Consider the following 26,762-nt stretch of genomic DNA (forward strand, 5'->3'; position numbering starts at 1 on the left):
TGGGCCTCACACCTTGAAAGAGGAGAATGCTTGACTAATCACCTGGATTAGATTGGATGACACTTGCTCATGACGACTCTCTCTCTCCCTCCATCCATCAGCGTGGCGCAGAGCCAGAAAATCTCACCTGTCTGCTCTGACGAGACCCCCGAAATGCACTGTTTCATCTGATCCACTGACTCTACGCGGAGACTTGGTCCACAATGAAATATCTGAACAACTATCAGAAGAATTGCCATTAAGTTTTGTGCAGACATTCATGGACATTCATAGAGATTCAACAAAACATCTGAACAATAAGTAATGACAGTTAAATCACTACATGCCAACAAACTGACAAATGTAATTATGTCGTACTCTTGACTGCAGCAGTTCTGACATTACAGCATAACACTAACAACTGTTGGCTAAAGATCTAAATCAATAAGTCTATTCAAGACCTTTAACAGAGTCTGGCACTTTCTTGCTTTTCTTTATATATTGATCACATCAGTCATGTCACTCACATTGTGTCCACGCAGTCTGAGAACGAGTGTTGTGTTAGTGTTTTGAGGAGGACAGATCCATTCCAGTAAAACCCTTAAGCAAGGCAATATTAAATGTCCCATTCATCACGGTATGCGTTGGAGGGGGTGGGGACAGAGAGCCACCAGCGATTTGGGTTATTTCGCTGGTCGTGGGAACTGCTCAAGTTCAGGCCGTCACCTTTTCCTCTTTTTTTTCTTCGTCCAATCCCACTTCTAAACATTTCCCTTCTTTTGGCTGACTGACCGACTTATGTGGCGTGCCAGGTTTTCTTTGGGTCATCGCCCGTGATACAAATCATTACGTGACGCTTGGAAATGTTCACTTGAAAAAGCAAAAGAACAACGGCAAGCGGCTCTGACCCCGAAGGAGAACATGACCTCAGTGTACACAGCTGCTTGTCACCTCATCTCCCACTTTGTCTTTTGGACTCGTTTCCTTCTGGTCAATATGAAATGACACAATACCGGAGAGAAAGACCTCCGTGAGGTGAGGAGACAGATTTGTCTTCACCACACTCTGAGGAGGGCCTGGGTTTGGAGTGCTAAAGTGATAAATATGTGTCTCACGGGTTGGGGTTTGGGTGTTAGCATTGTAAATGACTTCTTTTACATGCACACAAGTATTCTGACGCATATGCTCACACCCTATTACACTAGAGGACTGAATATTACAGCAGAAATTGTTTCTTAACAAGACATTTAATATGAAATATGATATAAGAGAGATTAGAGTAGAATGCTCCATTTAATTGACTATTTCAATTAGAAACAGCTCTACTACTCTTCAAATGTGGTCATTGAAATGATCTTGAATCAACTTCACATTATATAATTAAAAACTAACATTATTACCTCGACACCTAGCTCACGCAGAAGATCGAGTGTGTCTGAGTATTAATTTCTCTTCCGTGTCTGCCTAGTCAAACACATATGACTGAGTGCATTCTCTCCAGGTTCACAATAGAGCCCACAATACCACCATGAGAAGTTTACAGTGCGTCTCCCATGAGACCGGCTCACCCTGAGACCATGACAGCCTCCCAAGCCTTCCGTCTAGACACAACAAACGTCTGTCCACACTCGCCCGTTCGTCAGCCCGTCACATTTCCACTCCCTGGGCACCGGGGTAGCCATGCATGCTCCCCCTGTCTAACGATGAGACATGGCAGATAAATAAAACGGGTCTGCGCTGGGGGTAGGTGGAGGGAGGGAGGGAGGGAGAGAGAGAAATGGAAACTATTTGAGCGATGCAATCCCAGCAAAAGGCCGGAACGATGAGGAATTCCGTGCCGCAATCATTCACTCACAGCATAGCCAGAGAGGAGCAGAGCAGGGCGACCAGATAGAGTGTTCGTGTGCGCCTCTCTCCAAGTTTCCATGTAATTTAATGTTGTTTAGACAGCGACGGACTGACTGGCTCTCCACAGAGCCGAAGACATAATTAGTGCACCGGCTTCACAAATAACTTAATATACGCCTGCCGGGTTGACACGTTGACAGACGTACAGGGTGGAATCGTCCTCTCACGCGCTACCCCACACGTGGAGCACGCACACGCACTTCATCATCCTCCGAACCAAATCAGAGTGCTGCGAGTGTCTCATCTGAAGTGAAATTATTGAATTTTTCCATTCTTTCATGAGCAGTGAAGGCGTCCCGCCACACAACACCAGAGGCTGTAATTAACCGTCTTTAAGTGATAGATGCCTTTTACAGTCGAAGGCTCCACTAACGCACACACAGAGACCCACGTGTGTGAGCAACATACTAGATGTAGATTTCTTTTTTTAAAAAGGCACACAGCACATACTCAACCCGACGCAGACAGTGACACTTGCAGACCTCACACTTCAGCTGCCCTCACACGTACAGGCAGCATTTGTTTTTCATTAAGCCTCCAGCACCAAAGCCTGCTCGGCGGTTAGTCGACACACAGACATCTTTGATGTGAGACTCGTTGGAGACGCATTTGTTTGGCTTTGTAATAAAAACAATATTCCAACTTACATTTCATAATTATGTCTCGACTTTCAATAGCACCCCCCCCCCGGCATATAAATATGCATGTTAGGCTCCACGACGCTTGAGCGCAGCAGTTAAAAACGCTGATCAGAATCAGATGGGGACACACATGAGCAGGGTAACATCACAGCTCTGAGGCCTGTGGAAAGTCTTATCGCAGACGTCGGTGCAAACCTCCTTTTAAGTCCCTTTCTAACCGCGAATACTACACCGATTAGAACGTCACTGTAGGCACTGCAGAGCCTGATGTATTGATGCACTGCAATGCTAGTCATTGTGGTTGGGAAAGTGACTTCAGCTGCTTCGTTTTTTTTGGAAATTTCATGATGATTTGTTGTTTTTTTTCAATTTGATGCTAAATATGTAGTTGAATTATACTTTGAGCTTTAAGATGATATATTTATTTTATGTATTGCACAGTATCAAAACAGCTGTCTGCTCCATCAAACTGGAATGTGCCTGTACAAGAGGAGTGTGGAGAGATGTCGATGACAGAAGAGCAACTGAATTTTGATTTAATAAAACAAACAAGTTCACATGAGTGAAGGGACATGTTGGCGAAGTGCGAGCGATTCTCTCCTCTGAGTTAAAATGTCTATCATTCTTTTGGAGATCATCGTTTCTCTGCTTGTTTGTGATAAACACATAGATACAGCAACACACGCACACGCGCACACACACACTCACACACATCAAGTTACACAGACAGACACACAGCTTGACACAAAAAAAAACTGACTACTGATGACACACCAATTACTGCGCAATGACATCAAGTCTATAACTCACTTGTCTATTCTTCTCTTAAATCTTGATTTTGCAGCAGAGAGGAGCCACGGAAACGTAGCGTAGCTGTTTATTTGTTTTACTTTTTACTCTTTTAGATAAAGCTGCACACATCACTGTTGGTGGCTCTGTAGCCGATTAACCCATGATACACAATGCATCCATTCACATGAGACTTTATCTGACATTCTGGATAACAACGCTATCCACAGATATATCATCCTGTGTGTCTATCTACCATCTTTTGTTTACTCTCTGGCTACAGTAGCCACAATACAGCATCGTTGTGCACATTCAGCTCATTTCCATTCAGGTAATCTGCTCAGTTCATCGACGGCGTTTACGCACACTGGAGATGCGCACGCTGGCCGGTATGAGGCCATGCTCCGCGTAACGACGGCTGTGATCGTACCATAAATCTAGCAGTAGTCTACTTGCCTATTGGTAATTGCTCCCATTAATACCCCCGTCATACTGTGCCCCACAGCAATTTGCCACTCGATTAGCGCATCCATCGGCACCGCGGAGACTTTTACAGGCCGTCAAATTGGGCGCAGTCGAGACTTTTACTGGCAACATTCTTTTCAGCAGTTGGGCCGGCGAAACCTTCAGAGGTGAGCCCAGCCCTTTCAAGCTTCTACTGCAAGTGAAAGATTTAGTGCTGAAGCAACTCACACCGCTGAAATATATGTTCTCATTCCCCTCGTGATGATACTGCTGTGTTGTGCTGGTTTACATTGTTCCCAGGGGCAACTGTTGTGTCTGTGGTGTGTCTGGATACGGATGAAGGGGGCAATGGGGGCGATAGGAGTGTGTCTGTGCGTGGTGGTGGGAGGGGAAGGGGGGGGGGCTGCTGGCGTCAGGAAGTGTGTGCCTTGTCTGCTCTCTCTGGCAGTCTGAATGTTGGCCAAAGGCAGAGGACAAAGAGACAGCCCATTCAGTACTTCAGGTTACATTACTACACAAAGTTCAATGATATTCACAATGTTCTCAACGGCGGTGGCAAGTGACTATGAGCATTTCATTTACTATTGTTTCCTCCACTACATTTATTTAGTTGACACTTTTACTAGTTACTATGCTGTGATCATTAAGATTTAACATATAAAACATACGAGCATATAAAAAACAACGCGTTGTTTGAACTGCCCAATACAAAGACAGGTAAATTAGCTCCACCTTAGGCAGCTATAACACATAATAAGACAAGTCTACAGCCATGGTGGCTCTGTGAGGCTGTTCTTGAGCTTCAGCTAAATGCTCACCGTCTCAGTTTAGCACATTAGCATGCTACCATTTGCTAATTAGCACTGAAAACAGTACAATTGAGGCTGTTGTGTCATCAGTTTTGCAGGTTTTAGTCATAGAATCTAAATACTGGACACATTGAGTGGTGGATAATGAGATGTTTCACAGGATAAGTGAAACATTTGACCTGCAGGTGGCGCTAGGGGAAAGGTTGAGGGTTCAATAATGTCAGTAAGCTTCATGCAACGTTGCTTTCAGCATGGCTGAAAAAAGAGTTTACACATTATTACAAAATATAGGTCTACGTGTTCTTTTACTTTTGGTACTTCAAGTACAGTTCAATGCAGGACTTTACTTGTAATATAAGTTTTATTTCTTCCACCTCTGGTTTTCAACATATTAGAACTTTCTCACAGGGAATGCCTAATAGATGGCAAAAATGTTAAGGGGTCCTTTTCTAATAATCGTCACAACACATATTTGTCATTCCTATCTGCCGTAAAGCTAATAGCAGCTTTGCTCTTTCACCATAGAAAGTCGTTTGGTGAGACTAAATAAATGTTAAGGCCTCTGTGAGTTGAAAGGCTAAGACTTGAATCCCCCTCAAAGGCAAGGGGTTTATATGCAGTAGATGACCTCCTACCACAGAACATTTTTCACCTAAATGTCAGGGTGGTAGAGGTTGGCTCACTTCACAAAAAAAAGAACTGCTATGGTATCGTAGCACATACCCTGCTTGATCAAGGTAGATATGACATCCTGAAACAAAAGAGCAACACACAGGCGTTGTAACCCATCCACCAGACGCTGCTTGACTCCGTGTGTATCAAAGATCAGACACAGCTTCATCACGGCCTCATCCTGTACCCATCAAATCCTCACTGTCACTGTGAATCAGTGAGAGTGGGTAACGCTACTCTCCCGTCCTCCTCTCCTGTTTCAGGAATCAAGCCAGAGTGGGTTGACATTCTAAAAGGGTCTGTGGACTCATGCGGGCGTGTGTGTGTGTGTGTGTGTGAGTGTGTGTGTGTGTGTGTGTGTTTCACACTGAGAGAATCTTTGTTATTCTCTACTGCAATGAACGTGTGTGTGCAGGTGAAATGGGATGTCACAACCCTCCAACAGGATCTTTAAGTTGCAAGTGACTTCTGCAAGTGTCCACCAAACAATACTCAACATAGATACTCGATAAGATTAAAGCTTAACATTCATATTATCGTTTGACTCTCCATCACACCTTAAGAGAGTCTGAGTTCATGTTGAACAGGGAAAATAGACACGTACTGTGAAAAAACATATATAATAAACATATGATATGTTTTTCAGTGCATACAGGCATGTAAATAGCACAAGTTCATAAAAGTAAATTTTGAGAATTAAAAGGGTCTCTGAAATGGATATACTTCCACCAAGGATGACGAGAGCTGCAAGTTCACAGCGGGGACTCGTCTCATTAACTTACCATGAAATAACACTGCAAGGCCAAAAACAGGGTGTTTCTTCCCCACACACTGAACTCAGCATGTTTCTTATTTCAGATCAGTATAAAACTGTGGTCTTACCGCCCAGTGTTAACTCGAATTCTGACATTTATGAGAACATGTGAGTCACATTCACTTCCAATATGGCTTTGACTGTGGCAAAAATCAAGCACAGATCTAATCAAAACAACTGGGAAAACACAGTTCCATCCTAGAGAGCAGCTAGAGGATCAATAAGACTTAGACTCAGTCTGAACACAACAAATCCACCTTAAGCCATGTTTGTATTGTATTCAAATAGGACAACGTTGAATGGAAGTATAAACCATTCAAAGAGGATCATATTGTTCTTTCATAAGCTCCTTATCCAGGTGCTGGCAAAAAGCTTTCTGCTCAATATGGAAATGAAGATTAGTTGTTAACTGTTTTTGCATCCTCTAAGCCTGTTTATATTACGCAACATATTTTTGGCGTATTCTAGTTGTAACACAGCAGGACAAACTAGTGCTCCTTTCTTGCCTCCCAGTAGATATCATGCAATGTGCTTAGTGTTCACCGTGGCTCAGAACTCTCCTCTCCTGTTGCTACAGAGGTTTGGACATGTAAATATGATATTCCCGCACTCTAATAAGTGAACTGTGTTGAAATCCTTTCTGATCTGGCTTTATGCTTCTAAACAGGCTTTACACACATCAGCTGTAATACCACATTGTAGCCACTAGAGGTCATCCTACGCAAACGTTTAAATAGATAACGTGCCTCCAACAATCTCTGGAGTAGTTGTGACTATTGCTGCATGAATAAGAACATAAGGGGCAATAACTTCACATATAGCAATGCAACATTTGCTCAAAGATAAGAAAAGAGTGAGGTGTTATGAAATAAAAAAAAACACTCCTATCTATTGAAATGTTCCCAAAGATAACTGTACAAATAACAGCTACAGTACATGTAGCCTTTGCTTTATCATAACGTTTGAATCCACTGATTTACAAGTTTATCCTATTCAACAGCACAATGTAGAGTCCTTGAGCAAGTCGTTGAATCCCTACCAGCTCCAGGCATGCTGCTGGGCAGCTGACCTTCATGTGGACAGCAGCAAGGAAAAAGACATCTCCTCCAGGGATCGATATACTATCACAGGATCACAGTGCCTGCCAAGGAGCATCAGTCATCTTTGGCATGCATTTGGTCACAGCCACAGCATTTGTGCCAAGACCCTCTTTCTAAATGAGGCCCACAGATCCTCCTGAGGATCATTCATTGCTCTACAGCAGTGAGGCCGGCCACTCAGAGTGACAGTCAACACAGTGGTGGTGGTCCCTGTGGAGAGCACCATGACCGGGCCTCGACAGAAAATCTGAAAATGACCTCGCCGCATTATTTCGTTTGAATTACTGTCCTGGACTATAGTGAAAAAGTCACTGGGGGGGATGTGCCTAGAGCTATGATCAGCGTGGGCCATCACAGACCATCAACATCCTGCTTTATGGCTATCTTTGTCACCATTACATACTGCCACCCTCGGTCACAACTGTGTTCGGCTGATATAAAAGAGAGCTCTGTGTTTACGTACTGTTTTCTCAAAATATCTTCTAATCATCACAAAGGAGTAAAGGGATACAGAACAGTATAAATACATACAAATAGAGTCCACATTAAGTGTTAAAAGGTGTGAATCTTCACCTGCCTCAACAATCCTCGATGCTTCTCGATGCATCGCATACTCAATTTTCTATATAATTGCACATGGCTACTTTTTCATCAATTAATACAAGCCGTTTACAACGGTCTATGATATAATAAGCTGCATTTTGAATCAAATTTTGAAATAAAATGAATGAATTCATATATTTGAAACTGTTAACTGTTCTTGGTGACACTGGAGCAGTAGATCTTGAGGCAGAGCGTGAATGCAGTCCATTTTAGCTCATTTCCCGTCTGTGCTCATACTCAAACAATTTGTGGATTTAATTGATTTGGCAATTAACAAAGAAAAAGAATCACAGTTGTCTAAGGCAATTTTAAGAAATAATCTTTTGGCTTCGCTAACATTTCATTATATAAGATTTTGATATTTAATTCGCTTTACAAGCAATTAATAAAACAAAATCTGTAGCTTTGAGAACGACAACAATCATTTGTTGCAGATCCGGTACGTTAGGCCACTCTGGCACACATCGATAAAGAAATGTGACCCTTTGAATGACCCCCGATGAAAAGATCCCGCTAACAAGCACAAGAGTCTCAGTGCTGTGACATCAGAGCAGAGAGCTAAGACGTTTGTCGCTTGTGTGTCATCACGGAGCAGCAGCTCTGAGGAGAGACGCTGAAACACTATAATTGGGGCCCATGTTGTAGACACAGGGAAATACAAAAGGAGGAGGTTGTGTGTTGTTATTCCTCAAAGAAGTACTGTATGTCGGACATTTGTCAACCAACGTAGAAGAAAGTCCGTGACTTCGAATTGAGTTCTATTTGTAGAAAAGCTGACTTTTCCCAGTATCAGACACGGCTTTCAAAGATTCAAACTGTGATGGATTCTGCATAGAGCTGCTGGCGCAATAAATGTCTGAAATCTATACATCTGTGGCAGCAGTTGTGTGTCTGACCTCCATTTATTGTAGTGTTTCAATGCAGGGAGAAACTGCTTTACTCCAGAGAGTGCTTTACCACGCAAAAATATTTCAGGCAACAAATTCAATTTGGCATGAGGTATCACATCCTGTGTCTACAGACCCTCTACTCAATAAAGCCAAAACGAGGCCTCACTTCAGATGGTCTTTCCACCCACGCTGTCACCTACTCATCCATCTTAAGTCGGCACATGATGACGTGCATTAAGGAATGTGAACACACACATACACACTCAAAGTAAACAAAAAGGAGCTACTTTGTGATTCTTCAGTTGTCAGTGTGAATACCTAGCCTCACTGACTGAGAGCTTCTGGCAGAACTATGTAAACAGGAAGCATAGTTTCCTCTTACAGCTACTACTAAAGTGATCTTTAGTACAGTACATAAACTGACTGCTGCTTTGCTCATCCAGCTATCATTCCACTACATACAGGTCTACAGGTCCACATATATGCGACAATTCCCTCCCCTTTAAGCTGTCCCTTACTTTCAATTCCCAAGAGTTTCATTTCAATAATTTACTTTTCCTCAAACGCAGCATCCACTTCACCCTCGGTAAGTGCTTTTCCAGAACTCACAGAGAAGATGTATGAACATGGTGCATTTGAGTATATAGTCAACTCAACTCACCTCATGCGTTCAAGTCAGTGGGGACATTTCTATCTATCTGGCTCTGAGTCAGTTCTCCCAGTTCCAATGTTTAATGTTGATGCAATGTGGTGCATTGCATCAACATTAAACATTGGTGATACAATGCTTCCATCTTCTTGATCTCATAATTTCATTGGTTTGTCTGACGCAATCTCAAAGCTTCTGAGAAAAGATGTTAAAAACAAAGTGATGTAGTCAATGAAATGCATGTGGACTTCTGAAAATCTGAAGAAAAACTCACACGATCAAAGAGTTCATGAAACATAGTGAAAACTAATGTGCTCTGCAAAGAGACTCATTGAGCGTAAAGTGTTTCAGCTTTCATTTTTTTTTCAGTCTTGTTTTATGATTAATGGTACTTCATTAGCAGAATTCAAAAGAAATGCAACTACATAGGAAAGCACATCAAGTTGATTCATTGCACTGTACAACAAAGTTCACAATGTGTGCCTATATGTGGAATATGTGGCATTACCCAGCAGCTCCATGGCGTCGTCCTCGTCCTCCATCTCTTCCTCTGCGACCGACGGGGCGGGGCTATGGACCGAATCAAAGGAGTCCTGGGACAACATGGCCGCCAAGAGCTTCTTGTGACGCTGCTGTTGCTCCTTTAGCCCTTTGCTCTTTGTTTCCAACTTCAGGCTGAGGAGGAAAGCAGAGGAGGGGTCAATCAAAATCCGATCATTATTTATTGACACGTACTAACATGATGACTTAAAATACATCAGCTGTTACTGATTATTTCCCACACACAGCCCGTAGCCGTCATTAAGTACTTGAAAGTTGAATGTAAATCATCATCAGAATAACAGGCCTCCTGCTACAGAGAAATGTACCGACAAAATTAGCATGTTTTATAATAGCTATGTTGCCGTACTAATTACATCCTCTCGTCCCAATCTGTCCTGCTTACATTTAAGCAGCGCAGTGTTGCATTTGCATCAGTGGCGTGCAAATGTGCGACTGCATTTAAAAAGAGTGTTTGCACCACTTGTTGCAGTTGGAAGCTGCTCCATGGTTGTTAGGGACAAAATAACATACAATCATTTCAAGTGACATGCAGGTGCAGAACACCTTTCTATAAATGGTGAGCAGGGAGAAGACGAAATGGGAGAAATAGCTGTAGCACTCAGCAGTATTTAGAGGATGTGGGATATAAAAAAAAAGGTTTCACAAGCATGTAGATGTATGAGGTGTTGAAAGTGTCCCCTTTAGCTTTTAATTAAGAGGAGAGACAATAATCAAATCCAAAAGTATTAAGCAAAGAACGTTTTGTTTTAATTGTTTTATCCCTGAAGTAAAGCAGACATGCAAGACTGTACTTTTTATAAAATATATGATTCACTTATTGTTGCTAAAATATAATAATGAACAAGAACACAGCTATTGTCCATTGCGTATGTGTTCTTTTTGCATTTGATTTACACTTGTCTTCATACACTTTGTTTTATCATGAAGACTTTATGCCAACATGTACCATACATACTGTACTGTAGCCATTCATAAACATAAGCAACAGGATGCAGCAATGGAAAATACACAATTTTTCTGCAGTATCCATTTGCGTCACAGCTCACTGCAGCACCTACTGTTCAGCTATATGGCACCATATAGCTGAACAGTTCTCAGGCTGTCCCCCCGGGCTGTTTTTAATTGAAAAAACAATACGTGAAGAAACTGAATGCTTATCTTCACATTTCTTATCCCATAAGCCTCATTTCATTTCTCAGGGGAACAGCTGAAAAATGACAAATGATATCTCCTTCCTATAGAGCAAAGCCTCTGATACAATTATGATGGCAGACTTCTGCATTACCCCTATATTGGAGGAATTAATTTCCACATGCCACAGGCTAAGGGCTTGGATTAGCAGGGCAGACGAGTATTAATTTGATGCTAATCTCAGTTTAATGACTTCTATTCACAGATAATGGGGAAGGGTCATAAGATGACAGATTCTTCTTCATACTCTCTGTGTGGTAGTTCTGGGATAATTAGATCTGCTAATATGGGCAAAGCAAGGTGGATGGTGCACAAACGTTTTCTTTATGTAGCCGAACTCTGTGGGGAAACATTTTCTTGTGGTTGCAAGTAATTCTTTTAGACTGGATGGGTGAACTTTAACACAGCGCTGCAGAGAGAGTAAGTTAAGAACAACAGATATTAAAAGCGGGAAGGTAATATGAAGGAAACACGCGTTGCACCATATTATGGGCTCATATCTCCTATGAAACTCTCTGGCTCACTACACCCTCTGGGAATTTCAACAGTGTCAGCTTTTATTCCCCTCACAAGCATCAACCTTAGATGGTACAACCCAGTCGACGAAAAACACGACCACAAAATCAAAGCGGGTGTTGCTGGATTTCCCTCCATCCATGTCTATTAGATCTTTCTCTGTTCACAAAGGCATAAGCATGGCGTTAAGAGAAAGTACATCAGAGAAATATATTTAATATAGATTAGAAAGAAAGACATATTATTAATATTAACAGGAGGGTAAGAAGAGAGAGAAGTAGTTTATGGCACTGACAGACATGGGATAAGAAAGTCCCTTTCCACTGGACAGACTCAGTCAAAATCAGCCATAATATACCGCTGCCACAGTTCCATCTGATTTCCCATGTGCCACTTGTACTGATCCATCTAGACTTTGCAGCCAATCATACGGGGAGCCTCCACTCCACCTGTCAGCTCTCCGTTTCGTCCTCGGTGACAGGTGGGCCGGAATGAGGGACAGAAGCAAGGAGTTCAAAAATGAAAACAAGTAAACTTACCAAAGCCGGAGGAGGAAGATGGACTTGGTTGACAAATAAGGTCACGTACATGAAATCATGTGGGGACTGGAGTCTGAAAGTGAATAAGCACCACAGGAGGTGGCCTACTGAGGCTCAGTTAGGGCAGTGCTGCTCTGCCAGTTTTGATTTCATCTGACACAAACATAACCAAACCTTACTTTCAGCTGGATCTTAAATTCATTGGTTATTTACCTCAGACAAACCCACGACATTAGCTTTTACTGTTCATCATGTATTGTCTTAATGTAAGTAATCTACTAGGGAAGTTTCATGATGATATCTATAAGTACATTTTTCCCTATTCCCCTGGGGTGTCTCCCACAGCTTACTATGGGCGTTCACTAAACCAACCAGATGTTTCAAAGATCTCGGTGAGCCAATCATATCTTACAATATAACTTTTAAACTGTTCTCCTTTCTGCTGCTGCCAGTTGCCATTTCAGTGTGAAATTGACACAACCCTCCTCCGCCACCTTCACCTGCAGATCTCATCACATCCTGCGCCCCAGGGTTCCCTTCCATCATCAGAAGCCCGCCGCTCCACATCACAACCATCCACAACTTCAGGCATTTCTCTTCATCCCTTCCCCAGTACCGATATCAGATATATGTTCTTGTAGTATTCACCCCCTAAAAGATTGATGGCGTTGTGATGGGGTCTAAGCACCAAAGGCTCTTCACATTTCTAAACTTTATCGTGCAACATTAATAATATAAACAAATGTATTTCACTCTTAAATGATGTCTGTTCTAATTTAAATGATTTTGTGAAGGAGTTTGCCGGCCAAAAATCTGTTTTTACCCATTTTTTACTTTGTTGGTTTGGCTGGAAAAAAATCTCAGAGGTTATAAAAGTGATCTCAATCCCCAAACAGGATCTGAAGTGGGAGCAAGTTCCCAGTCAATTAAGATTAAGGAATTAAGCAATTAAGAGTTGATATAAATGATCTAATAGAAGAGGCAAATACTCCTCCAGTTGATAAGAGAAGGGGCTGTGATTATTTTGGGTATGCTGTACCATCGCAAACACACAGCTGCACACGTTTGTCACACTCTTCATAGGTAAACATGAAACCATCTCATTCACTAACACACACAGAGCAGAGCTCATCAGTGAGCCCACACACAGCCCTATCTCCCAGCTCAGGCTTCTAACTAAGTGATTCTGCCTATAATCCACCCATACAGTCGCCCTAATAAGATTAACACTGTGTGTATGTCAGCTCTGGACCGCGCGTGATTTATGGTTTTATATCCGATCGTCCTCCAATTAGTCACAGCAGCTGCGGTCCATGTGACACACACGCAAAAAAAAAAAAAAAGGTGAAAAAGGCTTCCAGAGAGGGCGGCAAACACTCTCGACAGTTCAACGTGTAACGCAATTATTATTGTCAAAAAAACGGGTCATTTTTTAAATAACATGCACAAAAATTCCTTTGGCCTCGAGCGCACAGAAATGAGATTAGCTTTAATTTGAAATTGGGTTGAAGCAGTATCATGGCACGCATGTTTAATCACGCCTTTGAAATGGGATTATCAGACCCATTCAGATGGGCATTCCTCAGGCAGCAGCAGCCACAGTTAGAAGTCTACCTCCTCATTTGTAAAGGGCCAACAATAGCTTTGTGAACTTTCTTGAAGTTTTGAACTTTTTTTTTTTCATTTCAATGATTCACACATGCACGTATCGATGACTAAATTACTTATAACGCCAATCACCAACCTCCCAGCAGGGCTGCTGTCTCCACTCCAACACACTTGGGTTTTAGCCCGAGGGACGGGGGGTCGCAGCATCTCAGAAGCCAGCGGGTCCGCGTCCTCTTCTTCCCGTCCAACCCACTCCCCGATCACCCGAGGGCGCACTGCTGAGTTATAGCCTCCCAAGTTCTAAAAGAGCAATAGAGATATAATGAGTGGCAGAACAACAGACTGAAGAGGGCAGACAGAGAGACAGAGATGCAGGTTTAAATGAAAAAGAGCAGACAGAAGACAGCGGAGTGAAAGAACTGCTATAAAACTTCTATCTTAACGCTGTGAACTTTAACTCAAATATAATGAAATCATAACCAAGACTATGTCCTTCACAATAACAAGTGTCTGTTCTGAGGTTTCAAAAGCTCTGTAGTATTGTCTGAGATTTGTCTCCTTCCCGAAAGCCAGACGGCACACATTTACAACCTCCGCTCAAAGACACGTCTGCGTGTCTTTGACTGAATCCAGGACAGCATCAAATGCTATTGTCTCTGCATGATCAGAGCAGGTGTTTAGTATTCATTCCCCGTCCAGTCCTGCAGACAAAGAAGGAAAATCTCTGGGCTGGGATCCAAGGATGTTGGACATGTACCGCTGCACTGAGCAAAAAACAAAGTGAAGACCCTGTCAAAACATATGCTGCGTCTATCATCGAGACACCCAAATGTGCATCTACACCCTGGGCAGCCGCTGCACTATTGTGTTTGGGAGAGAATCGGGGGGGGGGGGCAGGCGAGGACAAAGACAGAGCTCAGACAAAACTTTGCGTGTGAGATGCACACTGAGGCAGCAAGGGAGAGGGAGACACGCTCGCTGAAGTTATCACTCTCGCATACCGCTCCTGTGAGATAGCGGCTCATCATCAGAAGAAGAGCTGCGCTGCTCTGTCAGACAAGCGAAAGTTATTAAACAGGGCTTTCATTTGATGTCGCACGAGCGACGCCGCAGAGCCATGTGTGACAGAACTCTATTGCCACATCACTGTAATGCCAGTATATATGAGTTAATGAGAGACTCCAGTCTAGTTGTTATCTACCTGGTCGAGCTCATCAGAGATGGCGATGCCTGCAGAGAGAAGAAAATGCTTTAAAGCACAGAGAAGCATCCAATACAGTTCAAAATCCCCGGCTTAGGCTTCTTCTAAGCTCAGTGGCAAGCTTGTAAGATTAGCCGCTCGATCCGGCTTCCTCCCAGGATTTGCAGTGACATTTACAGAAAGGGTCTACGCTTTATTTCTGTAATGTTAAGATCTGTTAAACACTGCTCGGCACGGTGTGAGCGTGCACTCTGCCGAGCTGCGGCCACTCACTGCGCGACAGACTCTCCAGGGCCTTGCCCAGCTTCTTGCTCTCCTGCAGAATGTGGCTGAGCTCGTCAAAGTCACGGCTCTCCCTCCAGTCCCAGGACGGGCACTCGATCGACCGCGGCACTGGACATCACAAACAGAAACATGTTTTTTTGTCACATCTTCTGAAAGCACACAGATAACTGAATTAGATGAGTCTTCTGTAAACAACAACCACACTGTAATTTCATCTTTAACTGTCGCTGTGTTCAAACAGGACTTCGTGAATGACTGCAGGATGGAGTTGAAGGGAAACACTAGCAGGAATGCGTCTCTTCCAGAAGCACCGAGCTCAGTGGACGGAGGCCAGGGGACAGTGTCTATCAGTCTCTTTGATTAACATTTAAAACAACTCCAAACAGGAGCAGGAAATGACCCACATCCTGTACTAACATCATGCCCATGTCCCCTAGCAGCGTCCTGCAGCTTCTATATGATGGTTAATTCATGAACTGTTGAATTCAGACATTATTTATAAAAGGAAAGAGCAACTTTCTGTTATAGGGGGAGGGATTACTTGTAGTTCATCCATATCTAACGTTCTTACGCTCTAACACAACTGGATCGGAATTAACATGAAAAACCAGTGGGTTGCGAGGAGCTAATGCGCAGGTCCACTAGCCACTGTTCACTGCCTGAGCATACACGTTAACTATGATGGAAAGGATTTTAGAATAAATGTAATGCATGTCGGAGTGAAACACATACATGATGACAGGTGCAGAGAGTAAGCATCCCCCTTCTGTGTGACAGCACTGCCGCATCAATCTTCCATCCTCTGCCCTTGTTTACTCGGACTAAGCTGCTTGGCATTGTAACAACCATAAACACAACGCAAGTGTCTCTGCCAATGCAGACTGGAGAGGGAAAAAAAGGATTTCATTGCTTCCGGCAAAGAGTGCCTTTCTGTCCTCCCTCTGCTCTCCTCTGTGTGTTGTGCTGCTGCCACAAAGGGCTGTGCTGTATCTCAACAGCAGAGATTAAGGGTTAAGGGTTCAATTCCCACTATGTCTGCCCATTGAAGCAGTCAGATACAGTAGAAGTGAGGCCAAAACACATTAACCCTTTTGTCAAACTGTGCACACATAGGAAGATCAAGCATTAGCGGAACCTCTTTCTATTTATGACGGCTGTTGTGTTATTGCTACATTTTACAACAATGATGAGCGGCAGTTTGATTTCAATTTTTCATGAGCTCTGCACACCCAAACTATGTATTTTTTATGTGATTTGACTTTAAATGTAGCTTTGAAGGCTTCTTGATCTCATAGCGTGCATGGGTTAAGTACACCTCGATGTGCTGAGTGTTGCTTACTTCATTCTGAGTTATCTTCTTACTCGTTTCCTTTTTTCACCTCATGCACTCATCCTGACACCAGTTTCCTCTTGATTGTGAGAAATGCTCAGACCGCAGCCTAAAATAGAGCTGGTCTGGCAGTGACAGAGCACAATGTTAAATTATTGAAGTAGGCTACGGCTCTGCATGCTCCATATTTGACCGAGGCTCATTGTCTTGAGCGTCATACTTCATTCCAACATCATAGCTATGTTAATTTATTACAGAACTAAAAAAAAAAAAAAAAGTTACCGCCAGAAAGATCTTCTCATCTGCATTAATACAAGAACTTTGGGAAGCATTCATCTTCAGAGTGTGTAGCAGTGCAGGAGCAAATGTGTAAAAAGTGGCACTTTATGATGAACTCATCTGCAGGCCTGTGGGCTGCTGGACTAGACACTGTGACTAACTTTAATTAGAGATAATTATATCAAATTAAAAATGGAGATTAAAGTCAATGAAGTGTGTAATTGGGATACAACTGATACAACAGGTATCAAAACTGTGCTTCATATTTTAAAGTGTGTGTGTGTGTGTCGGTGCAATCAACGTTCACAAAGTAAAAAAACTTTGGTTTTAAAACAAAAAAAGAAACTTACAAGACTTGGATTCTGGTGAGGGAGGAGAGATACTGGAAACAGCCAGGTCACTCTTGGACTTTTTCGGTTTCTTTGGGTGAATTTGCCATGGCTTCTCATAGTTGCTGTTCTCCCTTCGAGGGTTTTTGCTTTCTGTTGGGAGAGATAGTCACAACTTCTGCTTAGAATTCCCCCATTATGCAAATCCTAGAAAAGCATAAATGCAGGCCGACTTTGCTCTGCAAGCTCTGTTGTGTCTCTTTCAGCCTGATATTTATCACATATTGTGTGTATTGCGTGGAGGAGTACAAACAAAGAAAAATGCCTCGTTCTGCATGTGTGTGTGCGTGTGTGTGTGTGTGTGTGTGTGTACACTAATTACGTTCCGTGTTTACTGACCTGGGGAGCTCTGCGCCCACAGTGCTGCGGAGCCAGAGAGAGCTCTGTGCAGCTTGCCTGGGCTGTCTTGCTTGGTCTGCAGGTGATCAATGAGAAAAGGGATTGGATGGTCGGGAGTCTCAGTTATCAATTTGGTCATCAACTCCTACAGGAGCAGAGTAAAGCAGAGAGCAGTTAGATGAAAGTGGAACAACAATAAGGAGTGAGAGAGTACGGCCAGTGGAGTATCCACCATCCTGAAGTGGACAAACACAAGAAATCCTGAAATGCAGTACAAGTCTTGTTTTGGAGTTGACTTATTTATCAAGGGAGGGATACGCCTCTTATCTTTGCTGTAGTTTCAGGGAATTTGCTACACCATGTGTCAATATACTGAGAAAAACAGAAAGTGAAGGCAAACAAGACAACAGAAGTGCCCCAAGTTTGGGGCACTTCTGTGTCACTTAGTAACAAGCATGTCAGCAAGCTCCATCAAAATCAGATCAATCTGGCAAGACACAAGGCAAACAGGAAAAACAAACACTGCAGCCTTTGGTCAATCCGTGCCATGTTCAAATGGTCATGAAGCAAAAAGTCACATCACTTCATAATGTTTTAAGAAATGCAGAAAAGAAAAGCATTCGACATATTGGGCCTGAGGACAGAGCGGACAAATAAGAATAACTATGATTAACTATTGGTAAACATGGATTACTTGGCTGTCTGGTTAGCAGTGTGCTAAGAGGATGTGGAAGGTAAAGCAGTGATGAAGTTAATTGTAAAACAATTATAGGATAGACTCACAAATAGGACCGATGAAGAAAAGTACTGCAGAAGGTAAGAAAGCAGGAAAGCACAAAGGGAGCCACAGTAAACAGCTGCTGAGTGTCGAGGCCACATCTGACTCTGCATGCTAATTTAAAATCCGTCAAACGCACAATGGGAATTCGGCATCAAACGTGCCTTATGTCATAATTATTCAGTCCCACAACAAAACACCAAACTAGGTAAAATACAAATGTTATTGTTTTTGCCAACGAAATACGAAAAAAAAACTTTTGTCACCAAAGCAAAACTGTTATTGTATTACAGATGTAGGGAATAACTGTCCTTCTGAAGCTGGTGTGAAGTGAGATGAGCATATGTCCGTGTATGCATGTGTGCTTTGTGTGAATGAACTCTGTTTGACCAGTTTAAGCCAGCCAGAGCAGCAGCAGAGGCTGACTTCAGGACAACTACTGCAGAGAAGCAAAGGAAGGCATTAGTGGACTGCAGTGAATTGGCACTAATGCATGGATAAAACAAGAGTGTGTGTGTGTCTGTGTGTGTGTGTGTGTGCAGCGCAAGTACTATGTCTTTCTGTGTGACGAGCATGTTACTCTATAGAAGTTTATGTGCAACCGAACTGAATCATGTATAGCCTTATGCTTTGGCGGCTGGTGCGTGTTTGCCCTTGTGGACATGCTCATGTGTTCAGGGGGCGGGGAGGGCTACAGTGAGGCAGCCCATGTGTGTATCAAAGCTGGCCAGCCTTGGCTGCGCTGTGTGTGCTCGGAAAGCTAATCAGGTAATTGGTCAGTGGGACATTCCTGCCTCGGCCCCAGTGTCTACAGCAGCGAACGGCATGTGAATGGACAAACAGCGAGTGTGCTGAACCGTTACTCTGAAGCCTGCAGGTCCCCCCCCCCCAACCTAACATCTCTCCTCACAACTGCAATCGATTTCTGTGGCCTGTGTCTAACAATTGTAAACCACTAAGATGTAAAAGTTGTAATTACTGCTTAGTAGCGCCTGTGGGTAATTTAACTAACCTACCACCAGGAGGTCTATAAATGAAGGTTGTAATTTGGTAGATTATACAGGAAGCCAAAATAGGAGAACTTTGTTAAGTACCGCGGGGTTTCCGAGTCCTAATGTTTTTTTATGGGGAAGGAGTAAAGGAAAGGATGTGCAGTTCTTTTTATGGACGACTGCAGAGAGGTGATTTTCATGAATGTGTTTCCTAATGGAAACCACACACAGAGATGTGCAGAGAGTAACACAGGCATGAGTTGGATCCACGAAGTAAACTGTGGCAAACTACAGAGGGAGAGGGAGAGAGAGAGAGAGAGAGAGAGAGAGAGAGAGAGAGAGAGAGCGCGAGAGAGAGAGATATTCTGGGGATTGTCAGAAAAATGGCCGCAGGCTTGGGTACATCTGCATTCTGCCCACGTCTTTACTGTAAAAACACTGGTGTGCCAACATATATTGATTGCGCATCCTGTAGAGCATTTTGCACGAGCTGATGAGCTTGTGCTGAATGAGCTAAGGCGCCCATGCACCTTTATGTCGTTTCACATAAGAACAAAGAGACATGTGTATATGTAGCAGGTCCCACCATATCTGCACAGCGGTTATGCCGATATTACACAGTATAATTCACATATTCAGCAAACCAAGGTTATCGTATCGGACACTTTCACTTTCTATGATAACGAGGTGCATTAAATAACACAAGTCTTGTTTGATAAGCCGATGCTGGTTGACTGTTAATCATATTTTTATTTGACAGGAAGCTAAATAAGACGTAGGTTCAAATTTGGGCCAACACTTCTATATACTAGCAGACTGGCTTAAAGTGACTTGCATCAGCAAAACACATCACATATGTTTGTATGTGAGAACTATAAAGTGAGGCAGAGGGTTTCCAGCCTCTGCATCAGTGCACTGATAAGCAGGCAAACAGGTGGCGTTAGCAACCGAGACATGCAGTCCATATCTGTCCAGATCTGTTGTCGGGGCGTGATGTCTCTGTGCCCCGGTGCAGTTTGGTTTCGGTGGCGGTAATTGACAAGCTGTCAACCAGCCAAGAGACACCCGAGTCCTTGGAAGCTCTCAAGGACTCCCTCTATGGACAATGACACATACTCTCACTGACGCTCCCCCCGCATCCCTGCAACTTAAACAAACGCCCCAAATTGAAAGTGGAAAGGAGTTCAAACAGGAGCGGGAAGTTTGTAAGGTCATACATGGGTGGTATATTGAAGGACACACTGACAAGGACACTTGAGCCGGGACTCTGTTGATTTCTCCCTCTTGACGAATCTCGACCTCACAGGGTGATTCTCTTCTCCTAACCCTGGACACTTGCCAATCTGTGAAGGCTAAAAAGAGACATTTCTCTTCACATAGATATTGACAGAGTTGACACAGCTACATAAGCTCTGTGATGTCAGAGACATGGCCTAAGCTTTGGTCTCTGCTTTCTTGTCAACTCACAAGCTGCAGAATTTCCACCCCTGCTGTCGCAGACTCCTGGACAGCTGTTTGAGGAACGGATGTCTGGATAGGGAGAGGACGCTGATACACCGGCACAAAACACACACTCTGCAGGAGCCGGCTATCTGTGATGTCTGCATTCCTGGGAGGAAGTGTATCCACTACAATCTATTTATGAGACAACTGTACCCGTGTACTATATGTGTGAGGGGAGATACAGGGATGGTGCACTAATATAGTGCGTGCATTAACAACATTCATGTTTGCCAGGTTAAAAATCTGAACTCAAGTCAATCAACTCAGACGCTGTTGCTCTGATCAGCTTTAAAATCTGACATCTTTTCTTCAGATTTGTCCTTGCGTAAAAAAAAAAAAGAATTTAAATGCAGCAACGGCTCTTCAAAGACTCCCAAGAGGGCTCCCTGTCCCCGTCGCCCCTAATAGAGGCCACAGACCATTGATTTACCTGCTGTTTGTCAATGACGTGGGAATGCAAAGTCATATCATGGTATTTAAGGTCCCGTCTGTGTCTGCCCAATGTGCTTCATACGCAGAAAGAGCTCATTATTGGGGGGGGGGGGGAAGAGAATGATATGATAAGTCGATTTAGGTGAATTTGAGTAGAGAGACAAAGAGAGAGAAAGAGATGCCACTGGAAGAGATCCAGACCTTGAATAAGCAGGCAGACAAGAGCATAAGAGATCAGGCGGAAGAGGAGACTGTGGGAGAGGCAATGTCACCTGACCAGGCTGGCACTAGCAGATAATACTTATCAGAAGAGATGCTTTTATCCGTCCCCCTGATACGCACAAGAAATAGATGCCCTAACTGCTCACTCGCTCAATCCTGCAGCACTGCCTCAAGTGCATTTTCATCACTACCTTCATGTTTTGCAGCAGTAGAAATGTAGCCTGTTTCATTTCTCTGGGGGTATTTTAAGTAATGGGGGACTGGCTCAGTATTAGTAAATAAAAAAAAAAAATTGCAATGCATATTTCAGTTAAGCCTTATCAATAAGGAGGATTTTTCTGTCGTGTTTCTGCTGCTTCTGTTCTCGCTCTAATGTTCCTTGTCACTTCTGCTTCCCTTCACATCATACCAATGATCTTTGCCAAACGATACTGGGATGATGTTATTTAAATATCATCAATTCTGCCGCCTCCGTATCACCACCGTGACCTTCAGGATGTTCCAGGAGACTCTTGTCGAGAGTTTCGATCGTTTACCTGCCGGCTGTACTCCACCTCCAACAGCGTCCGTGGTACATCTGATCCTTTCCTCGCATCTGTCTTCATAAGTGCCTCTGCTTGATGATGTTGCCTCACATCGACGCGGCCTGAATATCTATCCAAACCTCAATAAATATCGTTATACTCTTCTATTCATTTTGTGTCCTCCAATTAAACTACTATCTCACATTGTAAGGACAAAATTATTATTTAAAAAATAATTAAGTAATGAAAATAACCACAAGTCGCAGCCCTATAAACTCAGTGAATTATGAAGTACTGCATTACTTGATATAATAATAATCATATTTTTAGGCATGACAGGGAAGAACAAGAGGAATAATTCAGACTATATTACACTATAAAGTACATTCTTAAAAATGACAGCTGAAGTGATTCATTGATTTAGGCACCACTGTGACAGTTAACCCAATAAAACGAGGCTTTGGAGAATGGGTTCACATCTTAAAAGAACACTCACATGCCCATGTGTATATGGAAAGTATTGTAATCGTCTCTGGCTGTGCAGAGATGCCCTCCTAAAGAGATTTCAATGGAGGAGTTGGGGGACAATATCCATGATTGTTGTAAAAATGGAAACTGCCCAGAGAAGCACAAAGAGAAAATTTCATAACAAAAAGATTGGCAACTGAAGTTTAGAAAGCACAGAATGAGGACTGTGGATTTGGCGTCCCGTCACTTACATTCAAACTGGGTTAGGAATGGACCTCTATAGTCGTACACGTGTGCACAGACACATATGAATCCCTCTCTGTACAAACATACACACAGACAGTTATTAGTCACCAGCTGAACTGTCAAGGCTCAGATGATCTGCTCTCCCCCACCGCCGGCATCAAACTATCAATTACACACTGCATTCAGACATCAGCATCCCCAGGCTGTGAGTGGACATGATAACTTTATTAGCATGCACAACATCCACATCTGTTTCCCATACACACTCCCTGCCCCCTATCTTACGTATCCTTTGTCTTCCCTCTTCGCCCCTTTCCTGTACCCCCCTGGGACCAACCTGGCCTGTCTTGTAGTAATTACTCTAGCTGTGCCATGAAGAGGAGCTGTATTAACCCACGCACGACCAGACGTCTGCCATATCAAGTCGTCAACCTTGAGAAGCTCCGGCTCTGAATGAAAAAGTGAAACCAAAACATGCTGCGACTGATTTGATGAAGACTGTGGCTTTTGTTTTGTCTGACACTTGATGTGTTAACCAATCACAAACTTCAATGGTGTTGATTTCTAAATATAAATTCTACCGTCTTCCCCGTCCTCTAGAGATAACGAAAAGGAAAAGGCCTTGTTTCAATCTTCACGTGGCGCCGTGGGAAATTGAAAATCGTTTATCCATAAATTGATTGCATTGACTTTTAGCATGCCTTCACAGATGGCAATTTAAAATTAAAATTAGAGTCACTGTCTGTGTTCAGATGTAAATACATGCTGTAATAACCCACCAGCATACAAATAGATGATGAACTTGGCAAAAAACTGAAAAAAAGAAAGATTACAAATCATGTATTCAAGAGACTGCTTAGTCATGACAAAAGATCTAAGGTGATAACCCTGCCTTCATCATGTACTACTGAGCTCTAGCATCATAAAAAGCACCTCACTTCTCATACTGGATCTGTAATATCAAATGATCACTATATTTCCGTAATAACTGACCTAGTTTTGCAGATACTTTGAATAGTAGAGTGAAATAATTAACATAAAAATGAAACAACAAAATGACCCAAAACTGGGATGAAATGACTTGGTTTGTTATTACCCGATGTGTGGGAGGTAAGCCAATGACAACGTGACGGACAGAAATGTTTCCAGGTGTCTTTGCAGATGTAATACGAGCTCTGATGGATTCTTCCTCATGTATAGCTGAACCTCTCTGCTCGTGTGTTTCGGTTCATGCGTCTCAAAAGGTCAAGAATAACAACTACTTCAAAGCCAGGCAACGGCGGGTATTTGTGACACATTCCTCACATTTTCTTCCTTGTTTTCTAGAGCTGTCCAGGAATTGTAGCGATTGCGTGCCAGTGAAATTCTCATAGAAGCCATATAATGAATCACTGTGGCAGATTAAATGTTTAAAAAGATAGAAAAACATGTTACACGCACACAGACATGTAACACCGTGTCACTGAAACAGGAAGACAGAGCACACTGCATCTACAGTAGGTGGAAATGGCTCAAAACCAATCACACCAGGTCCAATAAATTACCTCTTAAGGGAGTGAATCAATAGGTCAGACAGTGTGTGTGTGTGTGTGTGTGTGTGTGTGTGTGTGTGTCCAAGTCCTGCCTGACCTCTTTACAGTACTGCAGGGCTGCACGAGACCCTGAGCACCGCAGATTAGAAACACTACACAGCTGAGCAGGTTGGAGCGGACCCTTTCCACATGGAGGGAAGAGGAATCTATAGGGAGCAGCAAAGTCATTTAAGTGAACTATAAGTAGCATCAGCAGGAACAGAGCAGCTTCACTCATTCTAATTCAAGGTATTCAAGATATCTGCATATGAATGTAGAATCGTGAGGCAACAGGACAAGATTTTGGTGTCGGAATCGTCCGGTTTCTGTATGTAGTCAGAGTAGTATTGACCAATCACGTTTCAGCGGCCTTTGGTTGCGTGCCTTTGGTATCATCAGACCTATATTCAAGCTCCTGAAGCCACTGAAGAAGAAAGTCAGACTTCGCCATGAACAACGACACCGATTATTCCACAAAACAGTGAAATGATTCAACCCTTGACTGTTACACCAATTAAAGTTCAATGTGGTGACATTTTTCGGTCTAGACTTACATGAGTTCTCTGTTCCAACGGAACAATTATAGAACTCAGATAAGATTGACAGGCCACAGCAGGGAGGAACATGAGAGCAGCTTTTACACGGTCTGCTGATGAGGACCAAAAATCCATTTTTACCTCCTGGCCCTGGTTACGTGATACAATTGAAGTGATCCTGTTACCATGACAGATAGGCAGGTAAAGGGGGGGCAAATATTCCTGCTCTATCTTTTTACTATGTGAATCATATAGAGTGTAAGAAAAGGACCCTGAACATGTGGCCTCCAACATGCTTTGATGCCTTTACCAACTATACCTCTTAAAAATGTGAAAGGTCCCGCTGCACTGCAACTGTTAAGTGATTGAAAAAGACTAGCTGTTTGAAAAGAACGTCAATTTATCAAAATGGCCAAGTGGCTGACAATAATCCGGAGTGCAATTACTTCAATTATTATGAAAGGCCGCTTCACTTTTTTGGAGAATATTCGATGTCGACTCAGCTTGCTATCTCTGCCTCTGCAAAGCAACCATTTCATTAGCGAGGGGGGGGTGAAAAATCAATTTGATGGCAAATCATAAGCTGTGTCTCATCAGAGTGAGTAAATGAACCCCCGCTCGCAGTTACACAGAGTTTACTGCTGCAGCTGTGTGTTGGGTGTGAGGAAGAAGTGATGGGGCTTTGCAGATTAGCGTTGAAGTGAAGAAGAAGAAGAAGAGTTTGGGTTAAGACCCTGATGAGGACAGTGATAGGTGGTGTTCACACAACAGGAAGGAAGAAGCCCAGGGTATAGATCTAAGAGCTCAGGGAGGGAACACAAAATGCATAGTTATTGTACATAAACGTAAGATGGCCTTTAAAATGAATAACACAGTGAAAGGTGACTGCTCACATGGAAACCAACCGGATCAGTGGGAGACACTCCATTTCGTCTTTCTGTGGAAAGTATGTCATTTACTGTAATATATGCAGTCCAATTACAGATTTGGTTGCGTTACAGCCCAAAATGGTAAATTGACCATCACATTGTCACAATGTTGCTGCGTTTTGTATGTATTGCACTTTCTAACTAATGGAAAAATACTTCTACTTCCACACGGTGCTGTTGAATTTGGAAATTGTTTTGTGTCATTTTAACAGACACCATTTCCCTTTAAGTGTCATGTTTGAATGGTAATCAAACTCTCAGCCAGCTCCCTTTTGGTTTAAGCAGCGTAGCAGAACAGCTGTATTATCACGTCTGCTGCGCCAGTTCACTGCATCTGATCAAAATGACAATTACAAGGAGTATTCCAGCTTCTCTTCCTGGACTCTCCTTATGAAAAAGCTTATTTCTTCACAACTGAATGCACGTGAATGGGTTTTTTTTTTGGGACAACAATAAAATGGTCAAGGCTTTTCAGGCGCAACACCAAGGTAGCGGCTACATCCTTTTCTCATGAATAGAGTGGCAGAACAAGGAAGGGTTTTCAAATATTCTCCTCTTACTATACCTCTTTCTCACTCCCTTTCAAAAGACCGTCAGTGTTCCTTAAAATCTACACGACACAATGCAGCCCCACAATACACCATTCACAGTCTAAATAATGCGAACAGCTCAGCAATTATCCATGTCCGGGGTGGTCTGAATATAACCCGTGCTTGGTATCTTAAGGAGGCACATCAGGATGCAATACACAGAGAAACAAAAGAGGTTTTCGACCACAAGCATCACCATTAACTTACAAAAAGCACTTTGCATTAATCAATGTCCAATTGTCACACAAGGGAGAGACTATCTAATTGTCCAGGAGGCCAAAAAAAGAGAGGAAAAACACAAACTGAGGCAGAGAACAGAGGGGGAGACAGGTGAGAGAGAAAGACGGAGGGAGGAAAAACAAACAGAGAGAGAGAGAGAGAGAGAGAGAGAGAGAGAGAGAGAGAGAGAGA

General features: G+C 42.9%; 1 protein-coding gene across 2 annotated transcripts in view; it reads right to left on the reverse strand.

Annotated features, from left to right (window-relative positions):
* The window catches only part of cunh8orf34 (chromosome unknown C8orf34 homolog), a 50,106-nt gene that overhangs the window by 21,814 nt on the left and 1,530 nt on the right, over nt 1-26,762 (reverse strand). Inside the window, exons 2-7 of one of the 2 annotated variants that reach the window (XM_031850009.1) lie at nt 17,561-17,636; nt 17,183-17,314; nt 15,212-15,331; nt 14,939-14,967; nt 13,874-14,037; nt 9,828-9,994 (exon numbers count right to left, since the gene is read on the reverse strand). In XM_031850009.1, coding sequence (XP_031705869.1) covers nt 9,828-9,994; nt 13,874-14,037; nt 14,939-14,967; nt 15,212-15,331; nt 17,183-17,314; nt 17,561-17,636 — 688 coding nt within the window. Of the gene's footprint in view, nt 1-9,827; nt 9,995-13,873; nt 14,038-14,938; nt 14,968-15,211; nt 15,332-17,182; nt 17,315-17,560; nt 17,706-26,762 lie in introns of both variants that reach the window. The other variant, XM_031850008.1, reaches the window with a different exon arrangement.

The sequence above is a fragment of the Anarrhichthys ocellatus genome, unplaced genomic scaffold, assembly GCF_004355925.1.
Source record: "Anarrhichthys ocellatus isolate YVR2014 unplaced genomic scaffold, GSC_Weel_1.0 scaffold10, whole genome shotgun sequence".
Lineage (NCBI taxonomy): Eukaryota > Metazoa > Chordata > Actinopteri > Perciformes > Anarhichadidae > Anarrhichthys > Anarrhichthys ocellatus.